General features: G+C 41.3%; 1 protein-coding gene across 1 annotated transcript in view; it reads right to left on the reverse strand.

The window, feature by feature from the left end:
- Nucleotides 1-22,019, reverse strand: part of SCNN1B (sodium channel epithelial 1 subunit beta) — a 49,467-nt gene that overhangs the window by 22,182 nt on the left and 5,266 nt on the right. Inside the window, exon 2 of the mRNA XM_063100772.1 lies at nucleotides 2,231-2,549. Coding sequence (XP_062956842.1) covers nucleotides 2,231-2,544 — 314 coding nt within the window. The 5' untranslated portion in view covers nucleotides 2,545-2,549. The remainder of the gene's footprint in view (nucleotides 1-2,230; nucleotides 2,550-22,019) is intronic.

Below are 22,019 nucleotides of genomic sequence, written 5' to 3' on the forward strand. Positions count from 1 at the left end.
CACCCACATGTGCATCTATGTATCTTTCCACCACCCATTCTCTCATTTGTTCACTAAGTATTTAATGAGCACCTACTGTGTGCCAGGCACAGACAATGTGGTAGCAAACAAGACAGACTGGGTCTCTTTTCTTATGAAATTCACATTCTAGTGAGGAAGAATCAGTAGCTTGTGGTTACTGATTGCTTATCATGTGCCAGGTGCTAGTTGCTTTCTATGTCTGATTTTATTTACTCTTGTCACAATTCTATTATCATGCCCACATATACACAAGGAAACTGAGGCTCTGGGAATTGCTCTGATTTCCCAAGCTCACCCACTGATAAGGGGCAGAGCTGAGATTCAAACCTGGGTTTGGTGGGCTCCAGTGGACATGCTGTTTGTGCCAGAGGGTTCTGACAGCTCCTTCCCAGAAGTGAGTGATTTGGGAGCAGGAACCAGTTTCAGGAAGGAGAAGGTGGGTGAAACCATGAAGCTGGCTCCTGTGTATTCTCTCACCTGTGAGGGCTGCCATTTTGGTGACCAGTCAGAAATGTATTCATCAGGGCATATCCCTACCAGGCCTATACCCCAGCCACTTCAAAACCAATTTACCCAAGACCCTGCCTCAGAACATGGTCACCAGGGCCTTGCCAGCTCTGGCTGGAGGACTTCCTGCAGGAGGGAGCTCTAAACCCCAGGCAGGGGCCAAGGTCCTGGTACGAAGGTGTACTATGGCCATTGGCTCAGACACAACACTGTCTGTCCTCTGACCATTAAACCAGCCACCTGCATGCACACAGGAAGAGGAGGACGGGGAAGGGTGGTAGGCTGTGCAGGGCGGTGTTACTACAGTCTGGATGTCCACAGCCACTGCAGAGTTTGGTGGGTCATTGTGTGGTCTCTGGTTCAAATCTTGGCATGCCACTTAATATCTGTGTGACCCTGGGCAACTTAACCTCTCTGTGGCTTTGTTCGCTCATCTGCAAAATGGGGGGACAAAAATATGTCCCTCAGAGAGTTGCTGGGAGGACTCAATGAGGTAATGCTTACAAAGCAGGTGGACAAGTGCCTAGACGGAGCATTGTTGTTATTATTATTAAGGGTTCTCTTGAGTAGCCCCAAGGACCCACCCAAGCAGACAGAGCCCTATTACTAGGAAGAAGGGAGTTTGTGATAACTGGAAATATAACCATGAGGTGTGAATTCCCTTCCAGAACTTTCTTTTGGATAGGAATGTTCTCTGTGACTCAGTCACTCTGACCCTTCTTTCAATTCCTTGAACGCACCAAGCTTAGTCTCACCCCAGGGCCTTTGCACATGCTGCGTCTACCACTTGGGGCACCCTCTTCATTCCTCCTGGCTAACTTCTACTCATTCTTTGGGGAACTTTTCTCTAACTGACCCCCTGTCTCTTCTCAACCTTGACTAGATTGGGTCTCCTTGTATGTCCCCTTCAGAGGCCTTGCCATCAAGTGGGAAGGGGGCAACGTGTCAGGATGGTTAAAAAGTAGCAGTTCTGGAGTCAGATCAGGCCTGGGCTCAAATCTCACAGTTGCCCACTGTGTGTCCTGGACAAACCCACTCACCTCTCTGAACCTCCACTTTTTCACCTGTCAATCAGGGTTGCTACAGTAGTGCCCACCCCGAGCGTGGTTGTGTAGACTAGAATGACATCAATTACCCAAAGAACACACAACACAGTGCCTGGCACATCATAAGCCTTTGAGGTATGGCTTCTATGTATTTTTTTATCATAATGATATAATTAATTCAATATCTGTGGAAGAAAGATTAATGCCTGTTTCCTCTGGGAGGCTGTGGAGAGGGCAGGGACTTTTTTGGTTCACTGCTGTATTTCTAGCACTTAGAACAGTGCCTGGCACATAGTAGGTGCTCAATAAACACACATGGAATGTACAAATAGGCACTAGTGTGTCTGAGGATGGGGAGCAGCAGAGGTTCTCCTTAAGCCTACGAAGTTTATAAATTTTGAATTTCACTTGCTGTAAAAGGATAAAAGCAAAGAGAAAAGGAATGAAAGAGGAGGAGAAAGAGAAGGAAGGGAAGGAAAGAAAGAAAAAGAAAGAAGAAAGGGAAGTAAAAGGAAACAAGGAGAGAAAGGAGGCAAGAGAGGGGACGGAGAAAGGGAGGAAGAGAAAGAAAAAGAACCAGGAAGGATAGGAAGTTGGAAGGAAGGGAAAAGAAAAGCCGCTGCTGAGCCCAGCTGTGGGCTCCAGGGACCACCTACTGGAAGGGACTGGCATTGCAGATGGTGACGGCGGGGAAGTCCATGGTCTTGAAGCCTACGGACAGGGAGACGCTGACCTCCCAGCTCAGGTAGGTCTGGATGAAGACGCCCCACTGCCAGCAGACGAGGGCTGCAAAGAGCAGCGTGAGCAGGAACCACATGGCTTTCTTCTTGGGCCCCTCACAGATGATGCGCTTGGGGCCATGGGTGTTGGTATTGTCGCAGTACCACACCAGCAGCTCCTTGTACGTGTAGCCGGGGCCCTTCTGCAGCCGGTGCAGGCCCTTCAACAGGTACTTCTTTACGCGCCTCATGGCACCTGCAGAGACACGTGGGGGGCCACGTTAGGAGGGACACCAGCCTCTCCTGCAGGGATGTCCCGGTCGTGGCCAGAGACGGGACGACACACCCCACCCTCTCCTCTTCCCTCCTTTTTCTTCCTTCTTGCCATCCATCATCTATCCACCCACTCACGCAACCAAAAGGCATCTATTGAGTGCCTATTGTATGCCAGGCACTGAATCGGTCCCTTTGGATTCAATGATAAGCAAAATGGACAAGGTTTCTTGCCCTCTGAGGACTCACAACTTAGTGGAAAAGTTACCTAAACTCTCAACTCCTCAGGTTCTCCATGTGTAAAGTGAGGATAATAATTATATATTATTTATAAGATTGCTGAGAGGGTGAAATTAGGGGATTCACAAAAGATGCGCCACCTGAGTACAGCGCTTAGCACAGGGCAAGCACTCAGTATGTTAGTTACCAAGATTAGTAGTTATTAGCAGGGGAGAGAGATGTTAATCAAATAATCCATCAAAAACACATAGATACAACACATGGCAGGCAGGACTGGGACCCTGTGCCCTGAGATCCTGGAGGCACTAAAGGTGGTGCTTAGGAAGGAGGACTCCCGAGCAGAAGTGTCTGCCTTTGAATCTCAGAAGTGTCACTCTCTAGTGTGGGACTTGGAGCACGTCACTTCTCAGTGCTTCAGTTTCCTCATCTGTAAAATGGGGATGACACAAGCTTCCACCTCTAAGGTCATTGTGGATTAACGGCTGGAATCTAAGTGTCTGCTGTTACTCTTATGAAAGGGGTTTGACCAGGCCTGAAAGTCCTCGGAGAAGTGACTGCAGAGCTGAGCATTAAAGAACAGGAGGGATGGTAGAGAGGAAGGGCGTGCCAGGGGCAGGGAATGGCATGAGCAGGCTCTGAGGGGGAAGGAGCCCACAGAGGTGAGCAGGGCGGCCACGCAGGGCCTTGAGGGCCACATTCAGTTTGGGTTTCCATCCCAAGAGAACTGGAACCTTTGGAGGCACGGGGGCGTGATGCCTTCAAATCTGGGATTTGAAAAGAGCCTTCCCTTTGCTCTGTGGATACAGATTAGAAGGGGCCAGGGTGGGTCCAGAGCATCAAGTGGTTGCCACGGGTCATGGGGGGATGTCGGACCTTTCTGAGACTGTTTCTCACATGCACGAGGAGACAGGGTTCTTGTGAAGATTAACAAAGACACTTGTCACAGAGCCTGGCACATGACAGCCTCTTAGGAAATACCTGTTTCTTCCTTCCTTCTTCCCAGACACAGAGCAGGAGAAGCCCAGTCCTATCCCAGGAACCCCAACTGTATTTGACCTTCAGGGTTGAGACCAAAGGCCACCTCCTCCATGAAGTTCTCCTGACTCTGGGCTGGAATGACCCTCAACCTCCTCTCCCTTCTGGGGGCACTGTGATGGGCAGTGTGGCACCTGCTTGCCCAGCATCCTCTCCTCCTTGCTCTGATGTTTCAGATCAGAAGTGAGCTGCCAGGCTGGCCACCACTCCTACTCTGGCAGGTGTGTGCATGACCAGATTGGACCACTGGGACGCAATTCTGTTACTTTACGCTGGAATAATTGAGGAACAGACCTCACATTTAGCTAAGACTACTAACCTGGTGGTGTTTGGCACCACAGATGGGAAGGCTGCTCAAGAATAAAGCCATCACAGAGGAAAGCAGAGCCACAAGATGGAGAGAGAGATTTCTGACAACATCTGAGCACCCGGAACAAGCCATGCCTGAAGCCATTTATCCCTGGGCTCATTACATATGGGAATCAGTAAATTTTCTTTCTTACTTATGCTGATCCAAATTGGGGTATCTTTCATTTGCAACCATTAGAATCTTAACAGAGAAAGAATCCACTTCATTTTTTTTTTTACCCTGTTTCATAGTTACTTGTGCCTGTGGCTTCTCCCCTAAGATTGCAAGCTCCCCTAACAGTGCCCAGCACAGTGCCTAGAGCTCCACTGATTAGCCAAACGTACAATGTCAAGTACAATGTCAAATCTTCATATCTAAGCAGAGATTTTAAACTTGCCCAAGCATGTTTGCTCTGACCTGATTTTCGGACATACTAACATCCTCACCTTCCCTCCCTAAAAGGAATCCTGGCCAAACCATTAGGATCTGTTCCTCTGACTCCACTGCCTCTGGTCTCTGATGGAAATCAAGCTCCATGTGCCTGCCTGGGCCATCATGGCTATAAGACGGACATTCACAGACTAACTCAACCTCCAACTTTCCCCAGAGGGTGCATTCCCTGCTCTGAAATAAAGTAATAATCATTATAATAATAATCACTATAAGATCAACATCAAAGTGTTTACTATGACCCAGGCACTGTGCAAGGTGTCTCATGTTATTTCATTCTTATACATTATTACCACAACTGTGAACTTGGAAAGAACAGAGGCTTCACCTGTTTTAGATATTCCAGCACCCCAAGGCCTAACAGGTGAATGGCACCTTAGGTTTCCATAAGGGGAAGAAATAAACAGAGGGCCTCTCTGACATCTACCCTTCTCTCTTCTCACTTAATCGTTCTGATTTAGTCAAGGAGAAAGTTTCAGCCTGGTACTAACAGGTCCTTCACATCTCTCTAACCCTTGCTAATCTCCCAGATTAACAATGAGCCCTCAGGCTCAGAATCTTGTCAGTCAACAGCATCTAGTTAGAACAAACAACTTTCTCTTTTTGCTGGGTTTAATTCTAAGAGTGACCTTCTCCTTAAGGCAAGAGATACTGACTTTTGCTTTATGTCCATAAATACACTTAAGTAAAAAAAAAAGGAAAATTGATTTAAAGAGAAATAATATGTAAGCAACAACATTACATTTAGCAGGAGTTGTGACAATAATAGGCAAATAATGGAATTTGTTGAGTCCTGGTTGAGTCCTAATTAGTTTGGTCCCTTGGGCCATCAGCCAAGTAAAAATCAATACACACTGCAAACAACTTCATGTTGTTCTGGTCAGATTTCACCCCAAGGCGAGAGATAGTCTGTGTTTGGAATGTACACACAGCTTGTGTAGGAGGGCTTAAATCAGCTCAGCTTAAACCAACCCAAACAAGCAAAGTGGCAATCCAGTCCCTGTGTGGACGCAAGGAGAGTGGACACTGTCACGCTTCAGAGAGTCACAGATTGCTATCATACCTTGGCTCTGAATTTGCGGTAAACGTTCCTGGCAGTGAATGCAAAAATAATAAATGCTGTTCAACTGTTTCTGTTTTCTTATGAGAGAAAACATCCAGTCACTTTCAGAGACAATGCTTTCCCAGGATTTGACTCACATAGCCCAGTGTCCTGGTGGAAGGATGGCTCGGAGTCCAGTGTGTGCCTCTACTTACTATTTTGACAACAGACATATAAATGCTATTCATGCGTTCAGTTTGCATGTCCCCCTTCTGATTGCCAGCTTATACATGGATGACCCATGAGCTATATTGAGTTTGAAAAGGCTTTTTGTTTGTTAGCAAAATATTGGTTTTTGTTTTTTATAATCCCCCCCTTTTTTTAAAAAGATGACCTGTAAGGGGATCTTAACCCTTGACTTGGTGTTGTCAGCACCGCACTCTCCCAAGTGAGCCACGGGCCGGCCCTTCATAATTCCCCTTTTTAAATAATGGCTTCAATGAGATATAATTCACATATCATATAATTCATCCATTTAAAGTGTAGAATTCAGCAGATCTCAGTATATTCACAGAGCACCACCATCACCATAATCAATTTTAAAACATTTTTATCTCCCCCAAAAGAAATTCAATACTCATTAGCAGTCGCTCCTCATTCTCCTCCTGCCCCCACCCACCAACTCCTCTGGAACCCATTAGTCTATTTTCTGTTTCTTGAGATTTGCCTGTTGTGGATATTTCATATAAGTGGAATCATATACAATGTGTGTGGATTTTGAGACTGGCTTCTTTCACTTAGCATGTTTTTAAGGTTCATCCATGTTGTAGCACATAACAGTACTTCAGGAAACTTCGGGAAATAATATTCCATATTATGGATATACCATATTTTATTTATCCATTCATCAGTTGATGGACATTTGGATATTTTTTACTTTTTGGCTGTTATAATACTGCTATGAACAATCATGTACAAGGTTTTGTGTAGACATATGTTTTCATTTCTCTCAGGTAATTACCTAGCAGTGAATATACCCACTGGGTCATGTGGGTATAATTCTATGTTTAACTTTTGGAAGAACTGGCAGACTGTTTTCCAAAATGGCAGCAGTATTCTTCAATTTTATCAGCAGTGTATTTGGGTTCTAGTTTCTCTGCATCCTCTCCAACACTTGTTATTATCTGTTTTTTACAAAATTACTGTAGTCATCCTAGTGGGTGTAAAGAGGTATACTTTTCTGGTTTTTATTTGCACTTTCCTGATAGCTAATGATATTGAACATCTTTTCATGTGCTTGTTGGCCATTATATCCATTAGATAGCCAGCATATACTCTTTGCACCCTGCGGGGCCGCCACTGCGAGATCCAGCAGCCCAGCCTAGTGCGCACAGAGTGGGGAGACATCCGGCTAGGGAGGCGGAGAATCGACAGAAACCACACACCCTGTGGGGCCGCCACTGCGTGATCCAGCAGCCCGAGCCAGAGTGCACGGAACAGGGAGAAGTCTTGCACGGGAAGTGGAAGCTGAGCAGAGACCACACACCCTGCGGTACAGCCCCATGATCCAGCAGAGTCCAAGCTGACCAGAGAGGTGGCTCCCTGGAGAGGCCCAAGACCTGAGGCAACCACACACACAAGGCACTAGAGGCCAACTGAGCAGTCACGGAGGTAGCCATACGAAATTGGCAACCACAGCAACATCTTAGTTAGTCAATAGTCTCAAACCAGTGGACTGTGAAACCCCCTGCCACAATGAATAAACATCAAAAAAAAGATACCAGAAATACAAAAAATCAAGAAAGTACACCACCAAAAGTTAATAAATCTCAAACTCTAGATCCTATAGAACAAGAAGTCCTTGAAATGACTGACGAGGAATTTCAAGTGATAATTCTAAGGAAACGGAATGAGATACAAGAAAACTCAGCTAGACATCATGATGAAATGAGGAAAAGTATACAGGACCTGGAAGAGGAAATGTACAAGGAAATCAATGTCCTGAAAAAAAATGTAGCAGAACTTGCCGAACTGAAGAAGTTAGTCAGCGAAATAAAAACCACAATGGAGAGTTTAACCAGCAGGCTTGTCGAAGTTGAAGAGAGAACCTCTGAACTTGAAGATGGGCTGTTTGAAATAACACAAGCAGACAAAAAAAAAAAAAAAGAAAAAGAAAAAGAACCAAAGACATTGAAGAAAATCTGAAAGAGATATCAGACAACCTTAAACGCTCAAATATCCAAGTCATGGGTATTACAGAAGGGGAGGAAAAAGGAGATTGCATTGAAAACATATTCAACAAAATAGTGGCAGAAAACTTCCAAGGTATAGGAAAAATCACAGATCTTCAGATCCAGGAAGCTCAAAGATCTCCAAATGTATTCAACCCAAAAAGGCCTTCTCCAAGACATGTTATAGTCAAATTGGCAAAACTCAGAGACAAAGAGAGAATCTTAAAAGCTGCAAGAGAGAAGCGTCAAATCACCTATAAGGGAGCCCCAATCAGGCTAACATCAGACTTTTCATCACAAACCCTAAAAGCTAGAAAGGAATGGGATGATATATTCAAAATACTAAAAGACAAAGATTGCCAGCCAAGAACACTCTACCCTGCAAGGCTATCCTTCTGAAATGAAGGGCAAATAGTCTATTTCTCAGACAAACAAAAACTGTGGGAGTTCACTACCACATGACCACCCTTACAAGAAATCCTCAAGGGAGTACTGGGTTTGGTTCCTGAAAAATAACTACCACTGCCATAAAAACCCAAGAAAAATCAAAACACACTAGTATAATAAAAATGGCATTCATGAAGAGAAAACAATCAAACAAAAACGCTATCTACAACCTAAGGAACCAACAAACACAGAAACCAAACAGTAAATCAGAAAGCAAGGAACAAAAGACACCTAAGACAACCAAACAACCAATAAAATGCTAGGACTACATCAACACCTTTCAATAACAACTCTTAATGTAAAAGGCTTAAATTCACAAATCAAAAGACACAGACTGGCTGACTGGATTAAAAAGGAGGACCCAACTATATGCTGCCTACAAGAGACCCACCTCACCCATAAAGATTCACATAGACTAAGAGTGAAAGGATGGAAAAAGATTTACCATGCAAACAGAAAAGAAAAACGAGCTGGAGTAGCTATTCTTATATCTGACAAAATAGACTTTAAAGTAAAAACCATAAAAAGAGACAATGAGGGACACTACTTAATGATAAAAGGACTGATCCATCAAGAAGACATAACAATCATAAATATGTACGCACCCAATGTTGGAGCAGCCAGATTTATAAAACAAACTCTATTAGACCTAAAGAAGGAAATAGACACTAATACCATAATAGCAGGGGACCTGAACACCCCACTGTCAATATTAGACAGATCATCTAGGCAAAGAATCAGTAGAGAAACACAAGATCTAAACAACACTCTAGACCAATTGAAATTGGCAGATATCTACAGAACATTCCATCCAACAACCTCAGAATATTCATTCTTCTCATCAGCACATGGATCATTCTCCAGGATAGATCACATATTAGGTCACAAATCATGTCTCAATAAATTCAAAAAAATTGGAATTATCCCATGTATTTTCTCAGACCACAATGGATTAAAACTAGAAATTAATAACAAATGAAACTCTGGAAACTATACAAACACATGGAAATTAAATAGCATTCTACTTAATGACATATGGATCCAAGAAGAAATCAAGCAGGAAATCAAAAAATTTATTGAAACTAATGAAAATAATGATACATCATACCAAAACCTGTGGGATACTGCAAAAGCAGTACTAAGGGGGAAATTTATTGCATTAAATGCTCACCTCAGAAGAATGGAAAGATGGCAAGTGAACAACCTAACACTTCACCTTAAAGAACTAGAAAAACAAGAACAATCCAAACCTAAAGTTAGCAGACGGAAAGAAACCATTAAGATCAGAGCAGAACTGAATGAAATTGAAACCAAAAAAACAATACAAAAGATCAATGAATCAAAAAGTAGGTTTTTTGAAAAGATAAATAAAATTGACAAACCATTAGCATGGCTAACAAAAAAAAAAAAAAAGAAGAGAGAAGACTCAAATAACAAAAATTAGAAATGAAAAAGGCGATATTACAACTGATTCATCTGAAATACAAGGAATCATTCGAGACTACTATAAACAACTATACGCCAACAAATTTGAAAATCTGGAGGAAATGGATAAATTTCTAGACACACACAAGCTCCCAAAACTGAGCCATGAAGACATAGAAAATTTGAACAGACCAATAACAATAAAGGAGATTGAAGCTGTTATCAGAAGGCTCCCAACAAAGAAAAGCCCAGGACCAGATGGATTCACAGCAGAATTTTACCAAACATTCAAACAGGAATTGACACCAATTCTTTACAAACTATTCCAAAAGATTGAAACAGACGCAAATCTCCCAAACTCATTCTATGAAGCAAACATCATCCTGATACCAAAACTAGGTAAAGATATAACCAAAAAAGAAAACTACAGGCCGATATCCTTGATGAATATAGATGCAAAAATCCTCACTAAAATACTAGCAAACAGAATACAGCAACACATACGTAAAATTATTCACCACGATCAAGTGGGATTCATCCCAGGGATGCAAGGTTGGTTCAACATACGCAAATCAATAAATGTGATTCACCATATTAATAAAGTCAAACACAAGGACCATATGATCATCTCTATAGATGCTGAAAAAGCATTTGATAAAATTCAGCACTCATTCATGACAAAGACCCTCTATAAGTTAGGTATAGATGGAAAGTATCTCAACATAATTTAAGCCATATATGACAAAGCCACTGCCAATATCATCCTGAATGGGGAAAAGCTGAAAGCTTTTCCTTTAAGAACAGGAACTTGACAAGGATGCCCACTCTCACCACTCCTATTCAACATAGTGTTGGAAGTACTAGCCAGAGCAATCAGAGAAGAGAAGGAAATAAAGGGCATCCAGATTGGAAAAGATGAAGTCAAACTGTCTCTGTTTGCAGATGACATGATCCTACATATTGTACAGCCTAAAACCTCTACAAAAAAACTCTTGGAGTTGATAAATGATTTCAGCACAGTAGCAGGATACAAAATCAACACACAAAAATCAGTAGCATTTCTTTTCTCCAATAGTGCACATGCAGAACGAGAAATCAAAAAAGCCTGCCCATTTACAATAGCCACCAAAAAAATAAAATACTTAGGAATTGAGTTAACCAAGGATGTGAAAAATCTCTATAATGAGAACTACAAACCACTGCTGAGAGAAATTAGAGAGGATACAAGAAGATGGAAAGATATCCCATGCTCTTGGATTGGAAGAATCAACATAGTGAAAATGTTCATACTACCCAAAGTGATATATAAATTCAATGCAATCCCCATCAAAATTCCAAAGACATTTTTCTCAGAAATGGAAAAAACTATCCAGACATTTATATGGAATAATAAAAGACCACATGTAGCCAAAGCAATGCTGAGCAAAAAATAAAAATAAAGCTGTTGGCATAACACTACCCGACTTTAAGCTATACTACAAAGCTATAATAACCAAAACAGTATGGTACTGGCATAAAAACAGACACACTAATCAATGGAATAGAATAGAGAATCCAGAAATCAACCCATACACTTACTGCCATCTGATCTTTGACAAGGGCACCAAGCCTATTCACTGGGGAAGGGACTGCCTCTTCAGCAAATGGTGCTGGGATAACTGGATATCCATATGCAGGAGAATGAAACTAGACTCATACCTCTCACCATGTACTAAAATCAACTCAAAATGGATTAAGGATTTAAATATACACCCTGAAACAATAAAACTTCTTAATGATAACATAGGAGAAACACTTCAGGAAATAGGACTGGGCACAGACTTCATGAATACGACCCCAAAAGCACGGGCAACCAAAGGAAAAATAAACAAATGGGATTATATCAAACTAAAAAGCTTCTGCACAGCAAAAGAAACAATTAAAAGAGTTAAAAGACAACCAACAGAGTGGGAGAAAATATTTGCAAAATATACATCTGACAAAGGATTAATATCCAGAATATATAAGGAACTCAAACAACTTTACAAGAAAAAAACAAGCAACCCAATTAAAAAATGGGCAAAAGAGCTAAGTAGGCATTTCTCTAAGGAAGATATACAAATGGCCAACAGACATATGAAAAAATGCTCAACATCACTTAGCATCCGGGAAATGCAAATCAAAACCACACTGAGATACCATCCAACCCCAGTTAGGATGGCTAAAATCCAAAAGGCTCTGAACGATAAATGCTGGCGAGGTTGTGGAGAAAAAGGAACTCTCATACATTGTTGGTGGGGCTGCAAAATGGTGCTGCCTCTGTAGAAAATGGTATGGAGGTTCCTCAAACAATTGCAGATAGATCTACCATATGACCCAGCTATCCCACTGCTGGGAATATACCCAGAGGAATGGAAATCATCAAGTCGAAGGTATACTTGTTCCCCAATGTTCATGCAGCACTCTTTACAACAGCCAAGAGTTGGAACCAGCCGAAATGTCCATCATCGGATGAGTGGATAAGGAAAATGTGGTACATTTACACAATGGAATACTACTCAGCTATAAAAGTGAATGAAATACTGCCATTTGCAACAACATGGATGGACCCTGATAGAATTATATTAAGTGAAATGAGTCAGGCACAGAAAGAGAAATACCGCATGTTCTCACTTACTTGTGGGAGCTAAAAATTAATATATAAATTCACACACAGACACACACACACAAAAAACCGGGGGAGGGGAAGAAGATAAAACAACTACAATTACTTGAAGTTGATACAACAAGCAAACAGAAAGGACATTGTTGGGGGGGAGGGAGGAGAGGGAGGAGGGAGGGAGGTTTTGGTAAGGGGCAACAATAATCAACCACAATGTATATCGACAAAATAAAATAAAATAAAAAACAAACAAACAAACAAAAAAAACCCCATATACTCTTTGGAGAAATGTCTATTCAGATCATTTGCTATTTTTAAATTGGGTTGCCTTTTTATTATTAAGTTGTAGGAGTTATATTTATAAATTTGATACACAAATCCGTGTCAGAAATGGAATATGCAAAAATTTTCTTCCATCCTGTGTGTTTTCACTTTCTTGATAGTGTCCTTTGGAGAATAAAAGTTTTTAATTTCGATGATATATTTCTTTGTCATTTGAACTTTGATGTCATATCTAGGAATCCCTTGTCTAATTCTGGGAATGAAAATTTATTCCTGTTTTATTAATTATTTATGTTTTATTTGAAGCGTTTTATAGTTCTTGCTCTTATATTTAAGTCTTTGATCCATTTTGAATTAACTTTTGTATGTGGTATGAGGTAGGGGTTCAACTTTATTCTTTTGCATGTAGATATCCACTTGTCACAGCACCACCACTATTCCTTCCCCTATTTAATTGTCTTGACACCTTTAGTGCTTTTTTAAAAAGAAAAATTTAAATTAAGATGAAGGCCCAAATAAATGGAGAGATATACTATGTTCATGGATCAGAAGACTCAGTATTGTTAGAATGTCAATTAACCTCTAGAGTCAACTCAATCTCAATCAAAATCCCAGCACACTTTCTGTAAAAATTGACAAGCTGATTCTGAACTCTACATGGAAAAGCAAAGGAACTAAAATAGCAAAACAAAACAAAACAAACACATAAACAAAACAAAACAAAATTAAAAAAAACCTTTGGAAAAGAAAAACAAAGTTGAAGGACAAGTACTATCTGATATCAAGACTTGCTTTCAGGTACAATAGCTTGGATAGTTTGGTATCGGCATAATATTGGTCAATGGAGCAGAATAGAGAGTCCAGAAATAGACCTACAAAGTTGCCAAGGTAATTCAATAAGGAAAATTCATAGTTTTTGTTGAAACTATGATTTTTGCTTATGCTGAAACAAATGAATGTCCATATTTTTAAAAAGTAAATTTCAACTCCCACCTCATACAACATACAAAAATTAACTTGAAAAGGATCAGATAACTAAACATAAGGGCTATAACTACAGAATATCCGGAAGAAAGCATAAAAGAAAATCTGTGCAATCCTTGGGTTGTCAAAGATCTTTAAGATAGGACACTAAAATCATGAATCATAAAAGAAAAAAATGCTTACACATTGTACTTTTTAAAAATTAAAATCGTCTACTCTGGGTCAGTGTAGAGAATCACCACCAAAAAGAAGGCCCCTACCAGATGTTCTCACTGCACTGTGAACTTCCCCGCCTCCAAAACTGTAAGAAATAAATTTCATTTCTTTCTATATTAAAAAAAAATCGTCTGCTCTTCAAAAGACTTGTTAAGAAAATGAAAGAGCAAGCCACTGGGAGAAAACACTTGTAAACTTATGTCTGACAAAGAATTTGTATGCAGAATATATATATATATATATATATAAAACTCATAACTACATAATAAGACAAAAAACTCAACAAAATATGGGCAAAGGATTTGAGTAGACACTTCATAAAAGAGGATATATGAATGGCCCATAAGTACATGAAAAAATGCTCAACATCATTAGTCACTGGGGAAACACAAATCAAGACCATAGTGACATTCAACTTCACACCCACTAGAAAGACTGATAGTACCTAGTGTTAATGAGGATGTGGGGCAACCAGAACTCTCCTACATGGCTGATTGGAATGCAAAATGGTACAGTCACTTTGGAAAACATTTTGGTAAATTTCTTATAAAGTTAAATGGACACATCATATGACCCAGCAATTCCACTTTTATTTATCCAAGAGAACTAAGGACATATTCCTAATACTCCCTAGTAGGAAACAATCAAAATGTCCACCAATAAATAAGTAAATAAACAAATTATGGCATATCCATAATGAAATACTATTCAGCAGTGAAAAAGAACCAACTATTGATACATGCCACAACATGTATTGATATAAAAAATTATGCCAAGTGAAAGAAGTTAGACACAAAACGTACAGAGTATATGATTCCATTTATGTGAAGCCCTAAAAAAGACAAACTCATCTATAGTGACAGGAAGCAGATCAATCATTACATGCATTGACTAGAATGTTGTACTAGGAAACCTTTGAGCATAATGAAAATATTCTATATCTTGAGTAGGATGGTGGTTAATTGGATGTATACATTTATAAAAACTCATTAAACAGTATATTTAAAATAGATGTATTTTATTGTTTGTAAATTATGTCTCAAAAAAATTTGACACTATATTTAAATCCATTGGTCAGTGTGTCTGTTTTTATGCCAGTATCATGCTGTTTTGGTTATTATAGCTTTGTAGTATAGTTTAAAGTCAGGTAGTGTTATGCCTCCAGCTTTATTTTTTTTTGCTCAGAATTGCTTTGGCTATGCATGGTCTTTTGTTATTCCATATAAATGTCTGGATAGTTCTTTCCATTTCTGAGAAAAATATCATTGGAATTTTGATGGGGATTGCATTGAATTTGTATACCACTTTGGGTAGTATGGACATTTTCACAATAGAGAATCCAGAAATCAGCCCACACACCTACAGCCATCTGATCTTTGACAAAGGCACCAAGCCTATACACTGGGTAAGAGACTGCCTCTTCAGCAAATGGTGCTAGGAAAACTGGATATCCACATGCAGGAGAATGAAACTAGACCCATACCTCTCACTACATACTAAAATCAACTCAAAATAAATTAAAGAATTAAATATAAACCCTGAAACAATAAAACTTCTTAAAGAAAACATAGGAGCAACACTTCAGGAAGTAGGACTGGGCACAGACTTCATGAATACGACCCCAAAAGCATGGGCAACCAAAGGAAAAGTAAACAAATGAGATTATATCAAACTGAAAAGCTTCTACTCAGCAAAAGAAACAATTAACAGAGTTAAAAGACAACCAACAGAGTGGGAGAAAATATTTGCAAAATATACATGTGACAAAGGATTAATATCTGGAATATACAAGGAACTGAAACAACTTTATAACAAAAAAAACAAGCAACCCAATTAAAAAATGGGCAAAAGAGCTAAGTAGGCATTTCTCAAAGGAAGATATATGAATGGCCAACAGACACATGAAAAAATGCTTATCATCACTCAGCATTCGGGAAATGCAAATCAAAACCACACTGAGATACCATCTCACCCTAGTTAGGATGGCTAGCATCCAAAAGACTGTGAATGATAAATGCTGGCGAGGTTGTGGAGAAAAAGGAACTCTCATACATTGTTGGTGGGACTGCAAAATGGTGCAGCCCTTATGGAAAATGGTACGGAGGTTCCTCAAACAATTGCAGATAGATCTACCATACGACCCAGCTATCCCACTGCTGGGAATATACCCAGAGGAATGGAAATCATCAAGTCGAAGGTATACCTGTTCCCCAATGTTCATGCAGCACTCTTTACAATAGCCAAGAGTTGGAACCAGCCCAAATGTCCATCATCAGATGAGTGGATATGGAAAATGTGGTACATCTACACAATGGAATATTACTCAGCTATAAAAACGAATGAAATACTGCCCTGCTCTTTGCAACAACATGGATGGACCTAGAGAGAATTATATTAAGTGAAATGAGTTAGGCACAGAAAGAGAAAAATGTTCTCACTTATTTGTGGGAGCTAAAAATAAATAAATAAGTACACAAATAACCTGCGAGTGGGGGGAGGGAAGGGACACAACAATTACAATTCCTTGAAGTTGATACGACAACTGAACAGAAAGGAGGTTGTTGGGAGGGAGGGGGGAGAGGTGGAGGGAGGGAGGTTTTGGTAATAGGCCACAATAATCAACCACATTGTGTATTGACAAAATAAAATAAAATTAAAATTAAAAAAACATTGCCATTTCAAAGTGATGAGATTTCACATCTTTAAAAACCTGAATTTTCTTCATCTTTTGAAAAATCAGAAATATCTGACAATTGTTCCCCCAGGGCAATGTTCTGCTAGAGTTGAACCGCAGCTGTCCTCTGCTTGGGGGGCCCATGTGCTCCCCAGTCTGTCCGAATTCTCCCTATTCCTTGTTGTCTTATATCCAGCCCACTTGACTCACTTTTTTATTAGGTGCTTTGGCTTATGTGGACATCTGACTTTGTAAATTATAGGTCAGCTGCATTCATTAAAATCCCCTGTACTTGTTTTTGCAGCAAAACCTCAATTATCCTAGGTTATCAGGGAATATGAGTTCTGGGTAGCAAATTTTTACAGTTAATTGAAGGTTAACCTGAAAATGAATTTGACTCTGGTTATTGAAAAATCTTTCATGTTTTTGCCTCCGCGAGGGCAGCCACAGAACATGACTGGCTCTTTGTTCTCAAGCACCTGGCCAGGTGTCAGAGCCATAGGTCGGGTTTACTGTACCAGGTTAGAGAAGGTAAAGGGGAGTTTTAGAGGAGTGGTTGGAATCTCTCCAGGGGCCAGGACATACCTTGGACATAATTTGTATTTATTTTTTTAAAAAAGATGACCGGTAAGGGGATCCTAACCCTTGACTTGGTGTTGTCAGTACCAAGCTCTCCAAGTGAGCTAACCGACCATCCCTATATAGGGATTCCAACTCGTGGCCTTAGTGTTATCAGCACCACACTCTCCCGAATGAGCCATGGGCCGGCCCTTATAATTTGTATTTATAAATTTAAATATTATGTGCATTTCCAGAGCCCAGATTTTGGTCTCTAAATACCATTCCTGACTAAAAGAACCAGCACTTCTTAGAAAAATGGCTGATACCAGCTTTGGTGCAGGAAAGGTACAAGATGAGCCTGGGATATCTTATCATCCCAGAAAGCAAAGAAAGATATCAAAGACTACTGAGATAATAGTGTATTGTATATTTCAAAATTGCTAGAAAAGAGGATCTTGAATGTTATTATCACAAAGAAATGATAAATGTTTGGGTGGTGGATATACTAACTACCCAGAGGGAATCATTATACAATACATGCATGTATTGAAACAACACACTGTACCCCATAAACATGTATAATTAATAAGAAAAAAAGACTACTGGGGTTGGTCAAAAGAATCCCTTGAAAGGATTCTCATTGGCAAAGATGGAGAATTTGAGCATCTTAAAAAAGCAAAATGGAACAAAAACCCTGCAAGAATTGAAGCATAAATACATAAAAATTCCGTAAGTTCATAATGATACTGGAAAAGGTAGGGAAGTAAGTAAAACATTAATGTTGTTAATAAGTAAGTGTAATTAATCAGTGGCCCCATTACCTGGTTTTGGAGCACTAACAGCTTGTATGTTCAGTAAACTCCTTAATTTACTAAAAGGGCCTGAAAATTATTCCTTAAAATCCAGTCCAAGTCCTGTTTTTGTACTGCCCTTGAGCTAACAATGGTTTTTGTGTTTTTTAAAGGGTTGCAAAAAAAGAATATGTGATAGAGATGTATGTGGCCTGCAAAGCCTAAAATATTAACTATCGAGCCCTTACAGAAAAGGTTTGCTGACCCTGATTTACTGTTTCCTATATGTTTGTATTAAACAAAAAGAAATCTTTAAAATGGGTTTTTCATATAAGTATCTGCAAGCTTGATTTTGTCATCCCCCGCAATACCTGCTAATTCAATGTCTTCCCAAACACTAATCATTTGTATGCCGCCTTCATGATTTTTTCTGAATCCCTGTGACACTTATATTATTATTTACTTAATACACAACATCACAACAGCTTACTTTTTTTGCTCAAATAAATTCAGCCTCCCCCTAAGCACTACCATGAATACCGAGCACCTGTACACCTTGTACACCCGTGAAATAACAAGTTCAGCGTGCTAAGGCATTTTTTCCTAATACACATTAAAATACTTTCTTAACTATTTAAAAAGAGTTTCTCTATGAGCCACTTGCTTGCTTGCCACCCTTTAGGAAATTCTCTATAAATTGAAACATGCACTAGTTTAAGGACAGATGATCTCTTCCAAGGCATTTTCTCCTGTATTTTCATGTCACCTTTTTAAGTAGGTTGGGGTAGGCATAATTATGCCCATTTCACGGAGGAGGTAGCTAGAGTGCAGAGGGACTTACACACCATAACAGTGAGTCAGAGACAGATCTGGAAAAAGAAACCAGGTTGCCTGGCTTCCAGCCACCTCTCACATAGATGCTCGCACGAGACACCTGACCTCTTGCACCTGCTCTGGTGGGTGTTGGGGAAGTCTGAAATGTAGCAATGGGCTGGCCGCCTCCTCCATGTGCACATAGGTACCTTGCTCACCCAAGGCTGTGCTTCACCGACACCTGAGGGTCCTCCTATACAGCTAAACTCAGCGTGACTAATGAAGATGACAAAAAAGTGGCTTCCTCCATGATCCTCCAGGAGGGGAGATGTAATGGTCTCATTTGAGCTAATCAGAGATAGAGAATATTGCCAAGGTATATAGTTAAGAGTGAGAAAAGAAAGGGCAGAACAGTATATAAAGCTTGTGTGCATTTGTGTTTTAAAAGAGCAGAGGTGTAGAGATATTTACTCTTTTGTGTATAATATATCTCCGAGAGGTTACCCAAGGGAGTGTCAACATGAGTTGCTTTCAAGAAGAGGAGCTGGGGGGCTGGGGGTACAGGCAGAGAAGGAGACTTACTAAAAAATTAGTTATTTCTGTTGCTCCTTCTGAATTTTGGACTATATGACTTATTCAGTTAGCAAACATTTATGAAGTACCTACCATGTTCTCTGCACTACTCTAAGTGCTGGGCATTCACTAGTAAATAAAACAGAAAAGTCATAACTCCCCGTCTTTGCATAGCTTACATGCCCACAAGAGACAGAAAAAAAAATATTAGGAAGAGCTCACTCAGGAGAACATGGTGCTGATAATACCAAGGTCAAGGGTTTGGATCCCCTTACCGGCCAGCCACAAAAAAAAGAAAAAAAAAAAAAAAAGCAATTAAAATTTAAAACTTACACTGATCGAAGTTAAGTAAAAAAATCTGTATGGTAGCCATTGCATTTGCAAAGATTAAAATGTTCCATAATACCAAGTATTGGCCAAGCTTTGGGAACAGAACATCTTCACGTGCTGATGGGGTTTGGGTTCGTGCAGTCATTTGGAGAGCAATCTGGCAGTCTCTGTTACATTTACAGTGCAACAGTCCATGACCCAGCAGTTCCACTTCTCATGCGCGTGTGTGCATCCGTGCGTGTAAGCGTGTGTGTGCACAGTCCAAAGACGTTGCTTGCAACACTGTAATACCCTCAGACTAGAAACGACCTGACCTCTCAGAATGAAAATGTTGCTGAGGGGTAAATGGGGTGGGAACGGCCACACCACAAGGAGCTGTGTGTGGGCATTTGGCTGCAGATAAATGCTGGACTAGAGACGTCCCGACAGGCGCCTCAAGCGCTTCAGATGAGCTGAGGTGTTGTCGCTCTGGGCCTCTGGGTGGCCGGGCTTGTGCAGCTTGAGCAACCCCGCCCCCCACTGCCATCAGCCGCAAGCCGCCTTATCTCTTTACCGTGGCGCATGACACAGATGCACTCATTCTCTGTACTCATGACGCGAAAAACGTGGGAAATTGTGATCTAGAAGCACTATCATTCATTCCAGCCCTGAAATGCTAAGACTCTATGGCAATGTCATGTTGACGTCACCTCTGAGTTCTCCATGGTGGATCGTGGACGGGTGACCCTTCTCTCTGGTCATGTCAAGGTGGTGGCCACACTCCTGCACCAGGTGGAGACGTCCTTTGGGGTTCCTGCCCACATATGAGGGTGATGCTGTCTTTCACCCTGAAGGGGCATTTTTGGTGGCAGTTCCATTGTTTCCCTCCGTGGTGGGGCCATGGCGGAGTCACCCTCTCATGTGGCAGGGAGGAATTCCCACCAGAGCACAGACAAGCACATCCCAAGACGTTAAGGACCTGGGTGTGACTAAGGTTCTCATTGGGGGCAGAAGGTGTAGGGTCTGGGAGTCACACCCCAGTTAGGGTCTGGTGCTGCTGTCTCTTTAAGGAAGGGGCTCAATCCGTGAAAAAAGTAGGTTGTCCTCTCTGAGCCCTATTTTCTCATCTGTAAAGTGGGGATAATAGTACTTGTGCTATCTAGGCCACTGACAGGATCCAATGAGAAAATGCATGGGAAGCACTTCACACAGTGCCTGTCACATAGTAAGTCCTGGTAATTGGAAGCTATTATCATTTTTATTATTGTTACTGTTAACCTTTTATGTAAGGAGCAGAATTACTCAAAATGACTTTGGGTGTTCACCCTGGGTTGTTGGGACAGTCATTCATGGGAAAACAGCCAGCTGGAGAAGGGGTCTCCCAGTCTCTGCTTCTTGTCTATTTTTTTGCAGCTGGCCAGTGCGGGGATCCAACCCTTGCTTGACCTTGGTGTCACAAGGCTGCCCTCTGACCAGCTAAGCTAACCAGCCAGCCCCAGCCTCTGCTTCTTGTGGGACTGGATCCTTCCCTGGCAGGGAAATCCCCTACTCTCCAAGGTCCCCAGTTGCCCCCAAATCTGCAACAGCTGGCAACTGGCTTTCTCAGACAGCTCCTGTAAACTGCACCTAAACCCAGCCTGCCCAGCGCCGGCCCCTGAGTGTGCAGCTTGTGTGTGCTCACCATTGACAAGGCCACTTTCTGTCTACACTAGTCCCATGTGAAGGAAAACCCACGAGGCTGGGGGTCATTCTGCTGGAATGGACCCCTCACCCCGTCAGCAGATGCCCTGGCCTCGGCATGCCTATCTGTGGGATTATGCGGAGCCTGGGAGATCAAAACCCTCTCTGTGATGCTGACTTTGGCCTTTTGGGTTTCCCTATAAAGCCCTGCCCTTACCCTACACCACTCAGTGGTATAAATTCAGCCCACCCCCTTGCATGATCAGTGTTGGCCCTATAAGGTTGCTGCTGATAAGGCAAAACCCAGACCGGGAATACCTGGAAAATCCTTCCTCTTGTGCTGTGCTGACTATAAACCATACTGGGACTGTGGTCTGAATGCTTGTGCCCCTTGTCCCCACCCCAGCCCCCACCCAATTCATACACTGAAATCCTACCCCCAACTTGATGCTATTAGGAGGTGGGGCCTTTGGGAGGTGATTGGGTCATGAAGGTGGAGGCTTCCTGAATGAGATTAGTGCCCTTATAAAAATGGTCACAAAAAGCTCCCTCAACCCTTCCCCGATGGGAGGACACAGTGAGAAGGCGCCATCTATGAAACAGTTGGCTCTCACCAGACACTGAATCTGCTGGTGCCTTGATCTTGGACTTCCCAGCCTTCAGAACTGTGAGAAATCAGTTTCTGTTGTTTAGAAGCCACCGAGTTTATG

The sequence above is a fragment of the Cynocephalus volans genome, chromosome 6, assembly GCF_027409185.1.
Source record: "Cynocephalus volans isolate mCynVol1 chromosome 6, mCynVol1.pri, whole genome shotgun sequence".
Lineage (NCBI taxonomy): Eukaryota > Metazoa > Chordata > Mammalia > Dermoptera > Cynocephalidae > Cynocephalus > Cynocephalus volans.